Source organism: Halichoeres trimaculatus, unplaced genomic scaffold (assembly GCF_033239565.1).
Source record: "Halichoeres trimaculatus isolate MK-OKI-2021-1 unplaced genomic scaffold, fHalTri1.1 fHalTri1_scaffold_4, whole genome shotgun sequence".
Taxonomy (NCBI): domain Eukaryota; kingdom Metazoa; phylum Chordata; class Actinopteri; order Labriformes; family Labridae; genus Halichoeres; species Halichoeres trimaculatus.
The window spans coordinates 10,148,319-10,166,447 of NW_027437182.1; the positions used below are offsets into that span (position 1 = coordinate 10,148,319).

Here is an 18,129-nt window from a genome sequence, read left to right on the forward strand (position 1 = left end):
AATAGTTCTCCTGTAGACTAAGGTTTTCCAAGAAAACGATGTCTGAATCGAGGGTTTCGTCGTAAATTTGCTAAGGCTTCAGTGACATCTATATGTGGGACATCATTCCCTGCCAGATTTATCATATTAGCTGCAGAGTTCAGCTAGAGTTCATGTTCACTGTCATATTACACACAACATTATGCTGGTTTGCACAACTCTGACTGCAGAGTATGTTTGACAATATCTTACAGCGACTGTGTGCACAAGAAATGTAATCTGGGGTTTAGAGAATGATCTCTGAGAAAGCACAGAAAGAAAAAGAAAACACAAACGCCTCAAAGAACAGAAGAGAAATAACCCTCAAAAACAATCAAACAGAAATAACTTTTAAAGGTATTAGATATTCACACTCAAGTAATGATGTATCCTTTAGGTGATAATACAGACTTATCATGAAGTAGGTGGGGTTAGATGGTTGAACAAAGTAACATCAACAGCAATGAGATCAGCATGCCAACAGCATTCTCTTTCTCTAAACTCTGAACCCAGATCTGCTCTGACGCAGCGACGGCTGAATTGAGACCGTACAGGACAGGATGGGGACACTCATGCTTGAGGGATGAGGTGAATCTGGGGCTGGAATGAATGGAGTGAAAGTAAAATACGCTCACACACAGGAATAGTATTTTTACACATGAGCTTGGAGGACAGTGCAGGGGCAGCTGTGACATACAGCCATGGGTGAAGGACTGGAGGTGCGGGTAGTTTGAACCAAATATAAGAACATATGTGGTTTGCTACAGCTGTCAGGGGGTGCACAGGGTTGGTTGGTCCTTAAGGGAAGCCACAATGCTGGGGGGGACAATGGGAGTGAAGTATGGTACTACCTAGGGGAGCAGGGGTCTGGGCCGGGGGCAGCAGGGGGAGGATAAGCAGCTAGCAGGTGCCAATTGTCCTCCCCTGGGCTCCGCTGGGCTTTAACAGGGTCATATTCTGGGCCGACTGAACCCTCACCCTCTTCCATCTGAAGGACACAAGATGCTTACAGTAAGCCTCGCTGGCTGGTCCAACAGCTCATCAGTCAGTCAGCCGTGTCGACTGTCGGCAGGTCAGACACCAAAACGGCAACATAACAAGAAAAGGCAGCGCACTGCAAAAATATCCACTGGCGTCTCTTACCGAGTTCACCAACTTTCCTACAACTGTGGTGATACAATGGGATCATTTGGTATTTCTAATGTGTTTTCTTCTCTTTCACTATTCTAAAAGTCATGCAAAAGTTGTGTGGCATCAGCAGAGAGCTGGAAAATTTTTCGGGGCTGCAACCCACATATTCAGCTCTGCTGCTCACCTCACAAATGCATGTTCCTTAAAATGTGGCACCATTTAAAAGGGATATAAACAGACTTTCAAACAGTATAAGATTTATTGCCGAGAAGAATTTTTATGATAAAGAAAATCTACTGGATGCAAATTGCCTTACTTTTATGCAATGTTTATTATTCATGGCTGCAAGGTGTGACACTAAAATAAAACCATTGCCTTTGCTGTTGAGATTTGAAATCTTCAGATGTTTTAAGTTTTTAAACATGCCACAGTTTAGTTTTCTTTTCCTAAAAGAAACATTAAAACCTTGGCCAAGGGAGCTTGAGTGGGGTCTGCCCTAAATTATCATGTTTTAATACAACTTATGAAGAAAACAAATGAAGCATCTCTGCATCATGTCAGAACTTTTTTTAAATGCTTTTTTTTTCTCTTACCTCTATGGACAAAATTGCAGCTGCTGATTCAGATATTGTGCTTGGCTTGATTGTCATTTTAATACCTTATCAATAATAAGTGCAGTGCTGGGTTGGTTGATCAAAATGTATCTTTTGACATGATTTTCATTTAATTCAAATACCAAAATACCTCAAAGTCTATACCACTGCCAATGTCATCCCTGTCATTTTTGGGGATGTTTGAAGAAAAACCTGATTGAATAAAAAAGATTTTGCTGTATGTCCAAATTTGCTGGATCTGATTTAAAATGAGAATATTACAGAGAAAATCAGATGGGACTGGATTTTGGATCTCTGTGGAGGTCTGTAATCTGAGTGTTTTGTAGATTGAACAGGAAGAAATGCGAAGAGACTGCTTTACAGTGGATACATTCTTCAGTGGCGCTTATTTACCTTCCAGGAGATTAACTAGTCAGTTAGGAAGCAAGCCGTCAGTCAGTCAGCGAGTCAGTCCAGGCTCCACTGTAGGGAGGGAGTTAAGTGAACTTCTGACCCTCACTTTACAGTGTGCGCTGCTCTACCGCATACACTTTACAGAGACCAAATAAATGCTGGTCTCTGTTTTAAAGCCCTTCAAAAGTGACCGTGAAAACAATCTTTCACTCAGCTTTAAAATTGAAGGCCTGGGTGTGTTTTTTTGGCCTACAAAGCCAATAAGACCGGCTGCCTCATGCTTTTTTAAAAGAAGTGCTATCGAGGTCATATTCCCTGGCGACAGATCTAAGCCTCGTTTTAATTGGGACTGGGAGATAATCATAAATCACTGCTCGAGAAGACAGCCTTTAGTTGATCTGAGCTGGTGATGAGGTCACCAGAGGAGGGCTTTAATTTCTCACAAAAGCAGTCACAATTCAACACACTGATGGGCAGGCCAGTATAAGCCTTGAAATTCATGTAAAATTGAGGAACAAATGAGCAGAAAGAAGCTGCAGGCCTGAGGAAGACGTCTCAGGGGAAACTGATCCTTCTAATGCTGATAAGAGCAAATCTGTTAGCATCCAAACCAATTAACCTGCTGGTGAATCTATCAGAGCTTCGGAGTAAGAAAACAACAGAAAACCCAGGAGAGCCCTGTGGGTTCTGTTGTGATTACCTCCTCTAATCTAATTAGTAAAAAAAAGACTGAATGACACTGGAACTCTTTCAACAAACCTAAAAAAAACTGATTTATACAGCACATTAACAGGAATGTGTGCTCTGTGTTGAGCCTAGCAGAAGCATCTTGTGTAGTTTGACCATTTCAAACAGAATTTACTCAAACTGAGGAAATAGGAGCTGCTTTGCATAATGTGTCCTCTCTTCAGTCTGCACTTTGTTTCTGCTCATTGATTTAACTGGATGGGACCTGCTTTGCCAACATTATTAGTCACTTGGAACATAAACTCAGTTGCCAGCATTTTGGATCCACCAAGCAAAAACTACTGCAATTAACCCAACACCATTATGAAGGTCACAAGGTGGAGAATTAACAAAAACTTCTCTTGAGCTTATTACTGCTGTATAGCTTTGTCGACACCTCTTAAAAGCTGTTTCAATAGAGGAAGGAAAAAAAGAAAACAACTTAGTAATAGTTGGACTGATGTTGAGAAAACATTTGGGTTGGAAATCTGTAAAAACTGGCAACTAAGTTTATTTTAAAAGCTATAACAATAAAAAAATATTTTGACTTATTAGTTACATAGCAGCCTTTCCTAACAACGGCAACACAACAATCAGAAATGGCATGCCATAAAGCTGTGCAGATAAAACAATGCATGCAAAATAAGTTTATGAAATTAACTATAGCAGCGATACAAGTCAATAAATCTGCTTTTTAGTGTCCATAATCATTTTGGGGTTATATATACCAATTTAAAATCTTCGAGACAGGTGGGAAAATGGCTTGTTGTATCCTAACAGAGGTGCAAAATGTTTAAAAACTCACTCTCCCATCTCTTGCCCTTCTTTCTTGGGGATTTCTGAAACTTTTAGTGACTTAAATTGTCTTAGATTAATATTTTGTCATTGGATTATTACACTTATCCTCTAACACTTTGCACAACTAAGCCCAACAAAAAAAGACAGATTTAAGCAAATTAATCTCAGAAAATGAAGGTTACTCGAGTAAAACTTAAGTATTCCTCAGTTGTTAATGAAGATAAGACTCAGCTTTTTAGTTAATGGTCTTTTCTGTTCCCCACTACTCCCGCTATTGCAAGTGCTCTACAGTGATACCTGCCATGACTGTACAAAATCATCAAGCCATCAGCCAAGAACAAAGCTGTCCATCATGCATCATTTATCTGTACCAGACGCCCCGGTACAGCCCAGGAGCTGGTCATGCAGCTGCAGTGAGCCGTCAGTCTTGCTCTTTTGTTCTGCTAAAACCACACAGGCAGACAACTTTCTGGTAAGGAAGCTGTCAAGTGGTGAATCCAGTTTGAAGGAGTTTGGTCAAGTACACGTCAAGAAGACGGATCATGCTGCTGTTTAAAGGGCGGCATCATGCAGGTCCAAGTCAAGATGACACGAGTGTGGCATGCCAGTCTGTGGTTGTACCACAAAAACCACAAGCTGAGGTCAGGAGACAGCTGTGATCAGGGGATCTGAGAGTGGGATAGTGCAGATGCAGGATGCCAGAGTCAGAATGGAGCTTCATACATGAACACTGGGACACTGAGTATGTCCCCCTGCCACTAACGGGTGCAGAGGGAGGACTTCTACCAGATTTAGTCCTTCATTCATTCATAAGTTTGTTCATGCAGCGATGGGGGTAATGACTGCACCATACAGGACAGGGAGGAGGTGTGAAGGTCTCAGAATACATTATCTGTGCAAGCCTCTCACTAAAATGCAACACATGCAGTGGCTGAAATGCTTGATGTCACATTCTTCTGCATTTTCTCCAACTTATGTTTAACCCCTCCCAGATCCCAATCACAGAGAATGCTGATTGGCTTGTTCAGGGCATGCAGACACAAACTTGACGAAAAGAAACGGCTCTAACACACAAGTGTACTGTTAGCATTGAATAGATTAAAAAAGGACTTTATCAAGTCCAGGCTCAAGAGATAAACCTGGTTTTGAATGGGAGCGCTTGATTCATAAAGCAATAGATCTACTTTTTGAAAAACTGAAGTTAAAACTGAATTGAGAAAATTTATTCCTGGTTTGGAAGAGAAAGTTGTTTTTCCTATGCAGAGTTTCTAATTCTGTCAAATTGTTAATGTTAAAGAAACATCAGGTAGTAGTTAGTAGATCCAATGAAGAAAAATGTTGTGGTGTATCAATATTTCATTCATAACACTAAGATGTCATGCATGATGACATATCAGCACAAATTTAGATTTTAGATAACTTAATGGTATCACTGAGTTTATGAACTGTAATACCTTTAAATAACTGATTAAATTGCAAACATTGTCAAAGGTGTTGGTAAAATGGGAAATTGAGAAGACAAGAGACCAAGCCTCCTGTGTTTTTTGTCAAAAGTGCTGAGACATGTTCTCAGGCTAAAAAAAGTAAAAACAAATTTAGCTGGAGCAGCATTAAAGAACGGAAACAAGAGAATACAACATAGATGCAATATCCATGGATTTTTTCCCCAAAACTTCTTGTGTAGACATATTGCTTTGAATAAGCACTCCTGAGACCTTATTTTATCAAATTTATATTTCTGATTTTATATTTTAGCTTAAGGCTGAGTCAGTCTCATCTCCACTACCTAATTTTGCCCAGCTGGCTCTTGGCTCTGGACAGAGGCTGCAGAGCGATGAAGTCATCACCTATCGCCACGCGGTTGGAATACATCTACGCCGAGAGAATAAACAGGAAGAGAGGAGGAAGAACACATACAGACACAGAGAGGTTAAAGGTCAAGCATACTGAACCTACTTTCAGAGTTCTGCCTAAACACACAAAGACAAACAGGACAAAGGTTAGAGCAAGAACAACACACCAGAACGAGTTAGACGCCACAGGACTGTTATTTTTTTCCCCTGAGAAACAAGAGGAGAGTTTTGAAAGGAGGGAAGTAGAAACAGTCTCAAGCTGAACAAATCAATACAGTAACAGTGGTTGTCTGCTGAGAGGTGACCATGCACACTGTGTATGTGTGTGCTGGATCAAAAGGAAGCCAAGCAGAGTGTGTGTGTAACTGAACACCATGCAGTTCCTGTAAAGAGGTGGGTAACTCATGACCACAGAGAAAATAATGAACTATTTCAACAATGTGACCACAGAGAACATTTCCCCTCCGTCTAGAGTTACGGTGACATTTCATTTATTTCTCCCCCTTCAGGCTCTTGTCGTATAACAGGAAATATAACTTCTATTTTTGTGATACAGGTAGGAATAAGCAATAAATCTTTTACACTTCACACCTGACAGTTTAACATCTGGAATGTGTTCAGACTCTCCTGTGACATTTAATCACTTTAAATGAGTTTTACTTTAGGAGCCAGGACCAGCAGGTATTATGAAAACACAGGTCACAGAAACTGCTTTTCTTGATCTGAGATGGTTCGTTTGATTATATGATCATTTTTTCAGTAACAATACCTTAATTTCTTAAAGTAATTTTAATTACATCATTATCTCAGCACTATATACTCCTGGATCTGGTCATTTAGCAAGTTAGCTAAAACTTGGTAAGTTACAGCTCGTACGGTGCTCTTTTACTACAAAAACAATCCAGACAAACTTGAGACCTGCGCCTGTAATTCTCATAGTACCTAAAGCAGGGTGAAAATCTAAGCCTGTACAACAGGGTTTTAGAAACAGAGCTACTTAAACAGTGATTAATATTTCCTTCTCAAAGAGAGGATACACTGCACCTTGGAACTAGGCCAATAGTAAACTCTGGGGAAACAAAGTGATAAATGTGACACGGCCCGCCCTAAACCCCGTCCAATTTGAAACAGAACACCTCTACCTCAACTTTGTCTAAGAGAATGCGCAAAAAACTAAAAAGATTGACTTCTTAGTAAATGTTCCCAGACTGTAAAAGTCTCCAGTGATGACATTTTTTTTTTCTTCCAGTGTTACCTGACTCTTCTGTGTGCTGGTGGGCTGCAGATGTCGATAGAAGACCTTCTTCACCACGTCAGGAAAGAGACACGTTATGACGATGATGATGATGGCGAACCAGGCTGAACCGCTTGACAGCAGCTGTACGAATACAAAGTACATGTCTTGGGTGTGGAGGAATGGCCTGGAAGTGGCAGAAAGGGTAAAATTGTTACAAACTACAAATGATACTGAACAGACGACCATTTATATGCTTTGTTTTCACAGGAGAAATCAATGGGGGGTGATGCACCTAACATCAGAACAGGCTGAAGCCGGCATCACAGGATGGTTTCATTATTCCCAGACAACACAGAACTTAATGACCTCTCTGGATGTCAAACCACAAACTCTCATACCACCAGGGTGGCCCCTATCATAGTGCGGAGTTTTCCTTTTTTATATTCAGTTTACTACATTAAGACAGCACACATAAAGCATCTTGTGATTTGTGCCAGTGCCAATAAAAACACAGCACAAACATAAATGCTATTTGTTTTTGATAGATATTTATTCAATGTATCCATGCTTCTTGGGAATAATTCTTGTATTGTAGGAAAGTTTGTTTATTTCCATTTTGAGGAAATTCATGTTTGGCATTAGAAGAAAAGATCTGGGAAATTATTTTGGGGCTGCAAATTCACTTTTTGCCAAAAGGTTTATTTTTCTGCATTGGCACAACAGTTCAATTTTATTCAAAATTCTAGATAACCTGATTCTTAAGCCCCCTCCAAGGCAGGACTTTTAAGCATACAAACAGACCCCTGAAAAGTATGTTCAGATTTATCTTACTTCCACATTTAAAAAAACAGTAGGATGAAGGATGCGGTCTTTATTATCAGGAATTTACAAAAGACTTGGAGGATAAACAGATCATAGCACTGAACTGCTTGAAATGAGTCCCTTATCAAAAATCTAACCACAAATAGCAATCACCCAGAAGAGAAAAAACATAACCGCATATAAGTCTCATAAAACCTCAGTAATTTAACCCTAAATGGATATGATGGGTAAATCTGGAGTGCATCAGCCATGAAGCCCTAGGCATTCTTTTATGTTTTTATACTAAATATTCCCTTTTGAGCTTTTGAAGTAGAAATCTATTACCACCATCAAAAGATGAGGAAAAATGTTATGTGATGCACGTCCAGTTAACTTTAACTGCTTTTATCATACATTTATTCCCTCTGTAAACCTATTTCTGACCATCAAGCATTTATACAACCTTAAGCACTTGATATTTCAGCAGTATTATGTTTGGCCTTAACTTGAGATTGAGCAGGAATGAGAGATTTTTCTTTGACTGTGTGGTGTTGAGAGAAAATAACAGATCTGTGAAAGAACCACTTCTTACCAAATAATGCCGCCATAAAAGAGAGAGAAGATGAAGTAGAAGGCGATCGAACCCCAGGTCACAAAATGGTTCATCCACGTCCAGAAATGAGTCTCTAAAGCAAGCTGTTACACACACACACACACACACACACACACACACATACAAACAGACCACGCACACAACAAATCACAGAAGAGAGAAAACTAGGTGTAAAACACTGAGATGGGGACAGGTAGGGCATCAATAAACCACACCAATCTGTCTCTGTGCTGTAAAAACAACCTTGACTCCAACCTCTGACAAATCTGCTCCTATTAATGGCCGCTGACATCATCCTAACCCCTCTCAACGAGCTGTATTTCATATTGTCACTGTGGCAATAAAAATCTAATGTATCTGTGTAGATCTAAACATGCTGCGAAGCTTCTCAGCTGAGCTTCATCTCAAACCTGAAGCTGTTTGTGGATGGAAAGGCCAAAAAGAAAACAGGAACAATTAAAAATGTTTCTGATGTTCTGATTTCTTATCTACTATGTTAGCCAAACACTCCATACCCTGGCATTGAGCTGTCACCATACATGAAAAATACCAATCAGCTTTATGTATAACATGTCTTGTCTTGTATTACTGTGTTGTGTCCTGTATTATTGTAATATATTGTATTGTATTGCTGAAAAACTTGACATCAGATGTTTTTACCTTTAATGTTACAGTGATGACCATGACTGTGAAGACCAGTGTACCAAAAGTCCAGTTTCCAAACATCTAAAAAAAGAGAAACATTCCAGTTTAAAAAAGGTTTTCATTATAGGGATTTCATAAATATAAAAATAAACACAATATATTTTAATCATAAGACTGATGTGTTTCTCTGGGACTTTGAAGTTCTCTTTTTGACTTAGCACCCCAGGGTGAAAATCATTTCAACGTGGATAGAAAGTTTGACATTTCTTGGCCTTGACAAGGAATTAAATATGTCCAAATAACAGCCATACTATGAAAATGTTTCACAATAATTTCTCAACTCCAGCCACAGCTCTATAAGAAAGCTGGGAGCAGAGACAGGTCAGAAGAGATGAGCTCTGGTGTGTTTCAGGTGTTAAACAGACAGAAAACCTCTGGGTTTCAACCTTGGTCAAACACCTATGTGGTGTTACGATGTCTGTAATGACACCTTGCCGTCTTGCTATGTAACTACCCTCTCAATGCTATGGGAATCACTCTACTTATAGGCTGAGACTTGTGGGGGGCGTTGTTTTGTTGCCAGCCAATTCAGGACCCTGTTGGAGTCCAAATGCTGAAAACAGTCAGAGGACCATGTAAAGCTGAAGAGAAAGCCAGGGTCATTTATGCATCAATAAATGACATGCAAGCTGTTGTGCTTAACATACTTTCAGGTTCCCATTTTTATTTTTTTTAGATAAATCTTTCAATACAGCGTTTCTCTGGGCTATCTTTAGCTAAGCCACTTTAACCATTTCCTCCTGCCAGCTAAATCTAACAGCAATCAAAGTACTGAAAAAATTACTGAAGGTGATATCAGTAGTGTCATTCAGTGTTCTAAAACATTATCAAAATAGAAATTTTCATTACTGTATTTTTGATGAGCATACAGTTGAGATTTGTGTGAAATTTGTTCTAAGTTTATGAAAAATTTGTAAGGTTTCCTATTACTTTTGCAGTCATAACATGCATGTCTTGCATGTGAATATCTGGTTTGAAAAGGGTGTGATTAGCACTGTAGAATAAGGGAACGAGTGCACATTGAAGTCGGAAGATTCAAAACTGACTAAACTTACAAGTATCATTAAAATAAGTTTTATTGCAGGTATAAAAAATATAAGTATGAAAATACAGAGTTTCTTAACATTATTTACTGAAGAGAAACAAGTTGAGGAATCATCCTGACAGTCTTCTCATTAACCCCCAAAGGAGACATGCATTCGACTGTGGAGCAGACTCTTACCAGCTGCCTGTTAGCTCGCAAGATCTGAAGACATGCACAGCGTGAAGGCAGAAGAGGAAAAGAGTAATCAACAAAAGAGAGAAGAAAAAGTCAAGCAAGAGGGTGCAATAAGAGTGAGTGCTTTCTGAAATACCAAACCTCAAACAGAGAGAGAGAGATGGCAGAGAAATGCAGCAAGAAATTATAGAAGTTTTAGTTATTTCTAAACAAGTGATAGACAAACATGCTGACACTGAAAAAGCAGACTGGAAAAGAAGGTTGTTAGACACGAAGACTACATGAACAAAGATAAAGAGCAAGATTAGTTGAAGGGTTGAGAGAAGAAAGACCAGCAGACAACCAGCCCAATCAATACTCACATCATTCAAACACACACACATAATGCTGTTAGTCTCCTTTCCTTCTATTCTCCAATCTTATCCTCAAATCCTTCACAAAAAATCTCCAGCAGGTGAAGTATGTACATGAAGTCACTCTATGAACTCAGAGTTTAGCACGCACACATCCAGAGACACACCTGTCCATTTCCCATAAGCGAGGTGTCCTCTCCCATCAGTATGTACGACCCGAAGAAGAAGACAAAGGCATGACAGAAGCCCAGCAGAGTCCAGTACAGGAACGTCCGGAAAGACAGCAGAGAGTTCTTGCTGATGTCCCTGCAGGATACAAACAGTTCAGAGTATCTTTGAGAACAAGCTCTGTTGAAGCACACTTTGCTTTACTGCAGTGAAGAAATTAATAGTTGGTGACTAAGAAAGTTTCATTAATTGACTAATGAGGGTGCATATGGCAACAGACTTCTTTTACTGAATTGGAACTTTAAAATGTAGCATAAAGCTTAAGAGAAGGTCAGTAACTGTGCATGACAGTGGTGTTAATGGCTGGTGAAGATACTTTAATGCTGACCTGGATATTTATTTATGGCAGACATATGGATATATAACAAACTGACCAAAATAGCTTCAAATAAAATCTTCATCTCTGTTATACAACCCTATAGATTACATGTAAGCTCACCTGTACAGGCCAGGTTTACTCTGCAGAATGTGTGGATGGACCAGCTGTTCAAACAGACTGTACACCAGGATGGGCAGCGAGGTGAAGCAGATGTTGTACAGTGTCAGATAAACACTGTCATACAGAGTCTGTGATGGACAGAGACAGCATTTCACTTAACACCAATCCATTAGCTGAAATAGGTTGACCAAACTCATCTGACCTCACTTAGGGAAAGAAAACACTGAGCTAAACATACAGGAGCAAAAGAATGGCAACAACCTGATCGAGTTTAAGATATTTGGAGAATATATTAGTCATAATTTTTTAAGTTTTCCTTTTAATTTTTCACAAGTTTTGATTCAAAATGTGAAATTTAAGAATTTAAGAATTAAAACCAGGTGGATAATTAAGAGACACATTTGATAAAGCAAATGAGAGACTGTGCAACATTAAAACCCACAAACAAATCTCACAATGGAATATGAGTGAGTGGAGACATGGAAAGATAAAGAGACTTACTTGTTGTGAAAACAAACAGAAGAACTGGTATAAAAACTGGGGCGTGATAAAACACACATTCTAGAAAAGACAGAGTGAGTGGGAGAAACGTTACAAACATTGCAGTGAAAGGAGACATGGCTGGAGAAGTCTAAGTCTAAAATCCAGTTTTTGTCATCCAAACAATATTCTTTAACGGATCAATCAAGATCTACAGATAAATTAGACGTCAAACACAACATGACCTTCCAGCTATTTTGACAGTCACACTATCTGATGGAGTAATTTTTATGAGTTAACTAAATTACTGTTGGGTTGATCACAAAACAGATGAGGACATCATCCAGCTCTTTGCAAAACACTGAACTACAACTGGTTGACCACAACTGATCTAGAAAACAACCAACAAATGTATCAAGAGAAAAATAATTTCTTTAGCACTATTTTTTAACATACACATGTGACAAGATGACCCCCCAAACCAACCTCTGAGTATTTGATTTTGAATGAATCAAAAAGAGATCTGTCTTACCTTGTAGAAAAAGTACTGTACAAGTGTAGCTATTCGAATGTAGTAGAAGTGACCGTGGACCAGCAGTAATTTAGCCAGGAACTTAAACCTGGCAATTGCATAGTCACTGTTTCTCACGGCCTGGCGACCCTCCTTTCCCATGATACCTAGAGGCACATGCACACACACATATAAGTTAATATGCGCATATAGGAAGTGCTGAAAACAACTGAGATTGGAGACTAGTTTTTGTATGACAAATGCCTACCTATGCCTACATGAGCTTCTTGTATCATACTGACATCATTGGCTCCATCCCCGATAGCTAAAGTGATGGGTTTCTCTGGGGAAGTTTTTAAAAGACGAACCACCTGAGGAGAACAAAGTCACATTGGCATCTGGAGTGTGAGGAATGAATCTGGCACGGTGTGTAAGTGATGCTTCTGTGCATTGAAGAGAGCTGGTACCTTAGCTTTCTGCAGTGGGGCCATGCGGCAGCACAGCACAGCCGAGCAGTTTTTACACACTTCCATAAAGAGCTTCTCGTGCTCCCTCAACGCTAAGGAGAGACTCGCACCATCCACGACTAACCCGTGCTGAATGACGTGGTCCTCCTTTATCCTGAACAATGGAGAAGAGAGAGCGGGTGTCAGACAACATCCAGCTTCTTTAAAATATGTAAGCTTCAATCATTTTAAGTAATCTTAGTTGCATCCTACAAGTGTCGGCAATGGATACTGAAGAAAACTGGAGAATAATGTGTTGATTTTGTTTTAGTTTTGTAAAACATAACAGATAAATGTCCAAACAATTTAATCCAAATGCAAACATAAAAAACACAGCCAACCTTGGTATCCTATTGAAATTAAACTCCTAATTTAATAGGTCAGGAGAGCAGATGATATACAAATACAATGCTTTGTGATGCATTTTAAGACACTGTGCACACATGCTCCAGTTAAAAACTGAAATCACGAGCACACTCACCTCCTGGCTAATCTGCGGAGCTGCTCGGCACACTCGTTGTCAGAGCGCTGCTGCAGAAGCTCCAGGATGTTCATAGTTCTGTGGAAGTGGCCACACGACAGGCTGACACTAACTGCAGTCTCATGTTTGTCCCCTGTCAGCACCCATACTTTGATCCCTGCCAGACGCAGAGCTTCAATTGTCTCCTGGACCTTGTCTTGGAGTCTGAAAGAGACAGGGGAGAGGTTGATGTAAACAATGTTACTCAAGTCAGTGTGAAGAAAAAGGAAAATGTTGTGTTAGCAAGATGTAGGTAAGCTGATGAAGACAGACAGCATTTTCTAGTGATTTGGTCCAGCTCCAGAGAATTTTAAGTGAGTGAGGTATCAACAACTCAAAACATACAGGAGTAATTCTTTATTTGCTTTTATATAACATGTGTTCATAATAAGTCCGTATGTGCAAACCCACTTCTGACAAATCGTTCAAAAATGTCACCACAATGGCATGAAATAGTAATCATAATTTAGCTTTATTCGCACTATATGTAACAAGGGTTTATAGTGTGAGTAGCTTCCTTCATGTTACTCATGTCTAATGAGAGGAGAAAGGTTTAAACTGACTGAAATAAAGCCGTGGGGATTTTCTTCCAGAATGTTTATCCTATTTATGACTCTATTTAACACAACAAAAGAGGCTGATAGACAATGTAACTGATTTAATATAGCTCGCTATGTAATATTAATCATATTAGACTCAAAAAGAATGAAAGAGAATGAGAGTCTTCCATAATAGAGGAAGTCTTCTGATTGTGATCATGTGTGCCTGAGGAGAAATTCATCCCAGTAACAGAGACCGAGCAGCGGAGAGAAAAGACAGAGAGGGAGCACTAGAGAGATAAACGGAGTGAGTGAAGTGAGAAGCTTATGTGAGGAGCAGATGGTGAGTGAATGCAAACACATATCAGCATTAATTTCCAGAGGCTCAGTGAGGTGACATTTCCCTCTTTCTGCTGACTAACACTGGAGCTTCTCCTGCCCACTCTTTACTTGATTCTGAACATGAAACATCAATTATTTGATAATAAACTATTCATGTTCACTCATCTGTAACACTTATTTACTGCAACATGAAAAGTGGTGGTATATTAATTTTACCTCTATGATTAGGAGCTACTCCTTTCTGTGTCAAGTGTATCATTAAAAAACTAAAACTTGAGAGAGACTCTTTCACAAAACTGTCTCCAGTAAAGCTTAATCTGTCTCCGTGAGGCGGCATCAAAGCTAAGTAGCTCTCAAATTCAAGTGGCTGCGTGAGAATCCTAAGAGGCTCAAAATGACATTGTTCACATAATATTGTTGAGCAAATATATTCTGATGATTCCCAGTTAGTTTATAATATCACCAAGCCAACTTTTGCTATCAAACACAACAACATCTAACAGTGATGGGAATGAGATTATCTAGGAAATTTTGGCTGAAGATCTCCCTGTGCCTAAGACATTACGCTTGTGATGTTAATGGAAAATTTAGACAATCACAATAGAAGGAAAGCTAATCTGGAGGCGGCAGTGAGCAAATGTCAAGATTTATTATCAAGCCAATAATTGTTGAGATAACTCAGTCTGGACTCAGTAACTGCCAGATTAACATCACCCATGTTGCTTCAAGGCTTAAAATGGAAAGGGAGGAAGGAATCTTTCATTAAAAAAACATCATAGAGATTGTTGTTAAAGCTAACCACGCAGAAATAGTGCATATGTTTTATCAGCACAGTAACTATATGTTATATACTCACTGCCTAAGGCAACATACGTAGGAAACATGTGAATTGCATAGTTTCACATCAAACTGTGTGCAGTTTTTTGTTATTCCGCATTTCCTTTTAAATAAGAGTCAACATCCTTTATCAATGAGTGGTTTACATGTGATGCAAGTAACTGTAGTAAAGTATATGATTCTAAACTTTAAATTCCTGTGAAAGCCTTGTTCTTACATAATGCATACATGACTGTGTAAGATTGTTTTTGTGCCTTCTGTTTGTAATGTACCGCTTCACATCAAGTTTACCTTCTGCCATGAAACGTTTATAAATCCCTAAAACACGACTAAGGGAACTAGAGCTAGTCTTTAGGAGGAGGAACACTAATAAATTCCAATTTATTCATTAGTCTCCGTACTTGTCCTCCACCCCCGTTGCTCCCAGCAGATGCAGGTCTTTCTCGATGTAGCTGAAGGCCTCCTGCAGTCTCTCCTCCCTCTGCTGCAGCGCAGTGCGGGCAGCATTCAGACGCCTGTCCACATCGATGTACTCCTCTGGTCTGAAATGGCGACATGCTACCACCAAGGTCCGCAAACCTTTCTGCAGTGGGAGGAAGATGGTTGATAAGGGTAGGAATGAAAAAAAATGAAATGAGTCAGAATATGACAACATATCAATTAAGTTACAAGAAACAAACAAATTAAGAGAAAAATGTTACATGTAGGAAAAAAAACGGGTTTATGTGGAGAGGAAAAGTAAACATGAGGAGGTCAGGAAGATGTGGATAAGAAAAGAAGAAAAGGAAATGTGTGGCAGTGAAGGCAGAAAGAAAAAGAACATAAAAACAAATTATCAAAGCTTGGCTTTAAATCATGGAACCAGCCTGAGGGGTAGACGACCACAAATCAACCCAGTCCAGAGCACAGAGGCCTGGGTACTGACGTCCAATGACATGAAGTGGGGACTGGATATGTGTGTGTGTGTGTTACAGTGTGGGTATATATATGTGAGTGTGTGTGTGGCTGCTGTAGTGAAGAATTTATAGTCTAATGGGAACAGAGAACAAAGCAGCCAAAAGTAATCACCATAACAGTGGAAAAGGCTCATGTGGAGACACGCGACTGTAAAGAAAACTGAACAAGAAGCATTTCAGAGCACAAGGTTTTGCTTTTTAGGTCAGCGATGGAGTTTTTAGCAAATAAAATATCTTGAAAAGACATGTGGTATGCTGGGAAAATTATTATGTCTCATGAGAATTTAGACTGCCTGTCTTGCTTGGAAACATAAGCAATGATGAGCAAAGCTCCACATTGCACCTTTTATCTTCTGTGTCTTCTTGTATTATGTTTGTATCTTTTGTTTCTCATCCTTATTAATATTATTACTTTCTTTTTCCAGAAATTATTCTTAAATCTTCTATATTTTTATACTTTATATCTTAACATTTTCTATATTCTTTTTTTCCAGAGTGTATAACTTGTAATACTGTATTATTTTAGTAGTTGATAGTCTCACGTTATTTCCCTGTTAATTGTTAGCACCACTACACCAACTCAAATTCCTTCCTGATTATAATTTTTACACAAGTCCAACCGACTTTATTATTGGCAGCATGCAGTTAAGAAGATATAATGCTCATTTTATCATTAATAATAATGTCTTCACTGTTGGCTAAGTGTAGGAAACATACAACTTTAATTTCTGCTGAGCACTGCCCACTATGTAAATGTGTATTAAAGCACTAAAAGTAAACATTTGAAGACAAACATTCTTACCAAGGCAAACTCATCAACATGTAGTCTTGTCTTTTCTATCTCACCACTGGTGGTGAAAGGCAAGATGGCAGATTCTGCACCTTTTGTGAACAGTACCTGACCTCCTTCAGAGACAAAAAGACAAAAAGTTAAATTAGAAAAAAAAATGACAGAGGGATTATTTTGAACATACCTTGTGAAATGAATTAATAAGAAACTGCCAGCAGCTTGTCAGCTTATCTCTATTTATCTCTAAATCCCTCATTTTAAGCCTTACCAGTTAAATGCTGTAATGATTATTTTGTCAATAAAGCAACAACACAGAGTTACTGGAGTTACCTGAGGGAGTCTGCAGTATGACACTCATCCTCCTGCGGTTAGCATCAAACTCTAGCACATGGAGAAGTTTATATCTAAGACAAAGCAAAGACGGGCAACTATGTTATGACTTTACTACAGACACGCAGGACAGATGTTTCAGATTCCTTTTCACAGGTGGATTACGCAACCATTCTTGCCTGCAGTCTCAATAACATGCTTTTGTGACATGAGTGACATTTTGCGGTTACTAACAGGAAGGATAGACCTACTTCTCTGACTTGCCAAATGTTTTGATCTCCATGGTTTCTCCATTGCTGCAAGTGAAGGCCACTCCGATCCTGAGGACAGAAAGACAGAAGTTAAAGCAAGGAATCTTAAAGGAATTTGACCCTTGGAAATAGGAATACTTTAAGGATTAACAGACCTTTGAAAGACAAAAAATTAGACCCTGAGAGTGTGTTGATCAATAGAAAAGCCCAATGACTGTATTATAAATGCTTTTTTAGGGATCCATGTTTTTGTCTGAATTACGGTAATCATTACACTACATGGTTCCAAAAGATCTATTCCCAGCCCATAACCAAGACAAAAATTCCCACCACTCCCTTTTGCACTGCCCCCTTTTTTTCATTGCACATCTTCTCACACCTGTGCACTTGGCACCAAAACACCACACAGAGACACAAAATCCAAGGTCAGGCACTTGAGCCCAGTTTGCTTGGATGTTGCTCCAAGACTACAGAACCGTGAATCGCTCAGATATAAATCTTCCTCAGGCTAATGGAGGGAAAGTCCTTTCAGATAATGACTTTTGGTTATACTGCAGGAAAATTTCGAGGAAATGCAGGTGAAAGGAAGGTAACGAAGTGTGACAGAACAAGGTGGTAAGTGGCTCATCCCTGAGTGACTGTATCCATTTGGATTAACTTTGCCTTTTTTCTTTGCAAGCTGGAATGCAGCAGCAAAATTATACATATTTACATAGTTTTTTAATTGACATCCTATATTTTGTGTTTAGAAGTGACTAATAGTATGTATATTCACTGCTATTTGATAAACCTATTTTTACATGCAATGCAAACCAAGCCTATGATTTGGGGAAAAACTTCCCAGACAAGATTTTTGTGTATTATGATCTCTGATGTCACAATTTAGAAGAAAAGAAATTATGATCAGCTTAAATAACAGTCCCCCTCTGTGATTAAATT

The 18,129-nt window shown here is 39.1% G+C and overlaps 1 protein-coding gene across 4 annotated transcripts in view; it reads right to left on the reverse strand.

The window, feature by feature from the left end:
• atp11b (ATPase phospholipid transporting 11B) overlaps positions 1-18,129 on the reverse strand; it is a 52,506-nt gene that overhangs the window by 12,089 nt on the left and 22,288 nt on the right. Inside the window, exons 15-31 of one of the 4 annotated variants that reach the window (XM_074669188.1) lie at positions 17,191-17,259; positions 16,940-17,013; positions 16,622-16,725; positions 15,265-15,446; positions 13,107-13,310; positions 12,587-12,740; positions 12,388-12,490; positions 12,141-12,286; positions 11,630-11,689; positions 11,129-11,256; positions 10,629-10,767; positions 10,112-10,135; positions 8,845-8,910; positions 8,164-8,267; positions 6,789-6,954; positions 5,467-5,552; positions 870-1,006 (exon numbers count right to left, since the gene is read on the reverse strand). In XM_074669188.1, the coding sequence (XP_074525289.1) occupies positions 919-1,006; positions 5,467-5,552; positions 6,789-6,954; positions 8,164-8,267; positions 8,845-8,910; positions 10,112-10,135; positions 10,629-10,767; positions 11,129-11,256; positions 11,630-11,689; positions 12,141-12,286; positions 12,388-12,490; positions 12,587-12,740; positions 13,107-13,310; positions 15,265-15,446; positions 16,622-16,725; positions 16,940-17,013; positions 17,191-17,259 (1,897 nt within the window). In that variant the 3' untranslated portion in view covers positions 870-918. The remainder of the gene's footprint in view (positions 1-869; positions 1,007-5,466; positions 5,553-6,788; positions 6,955-8,163; positions 8,268-8,844; positions 8,911-10,111; positions 10,136-10,628; positions 10,768-11,128; positions 11,257-11,629; positions 11,690-12,140; positions 12,287-12,387; positions 12,491-12,586; positions 12,741-13,106; positions 13,311-15,264; positions 15,447-16,621; positions 16,726-16,939; positions 17,014-17,190; positions 17,260-18,129) is intronic. The other 3 variants (XM_074669187.1, XM_074669185.1, XM_074669186.1) reach the window with 3 other exon arrangements.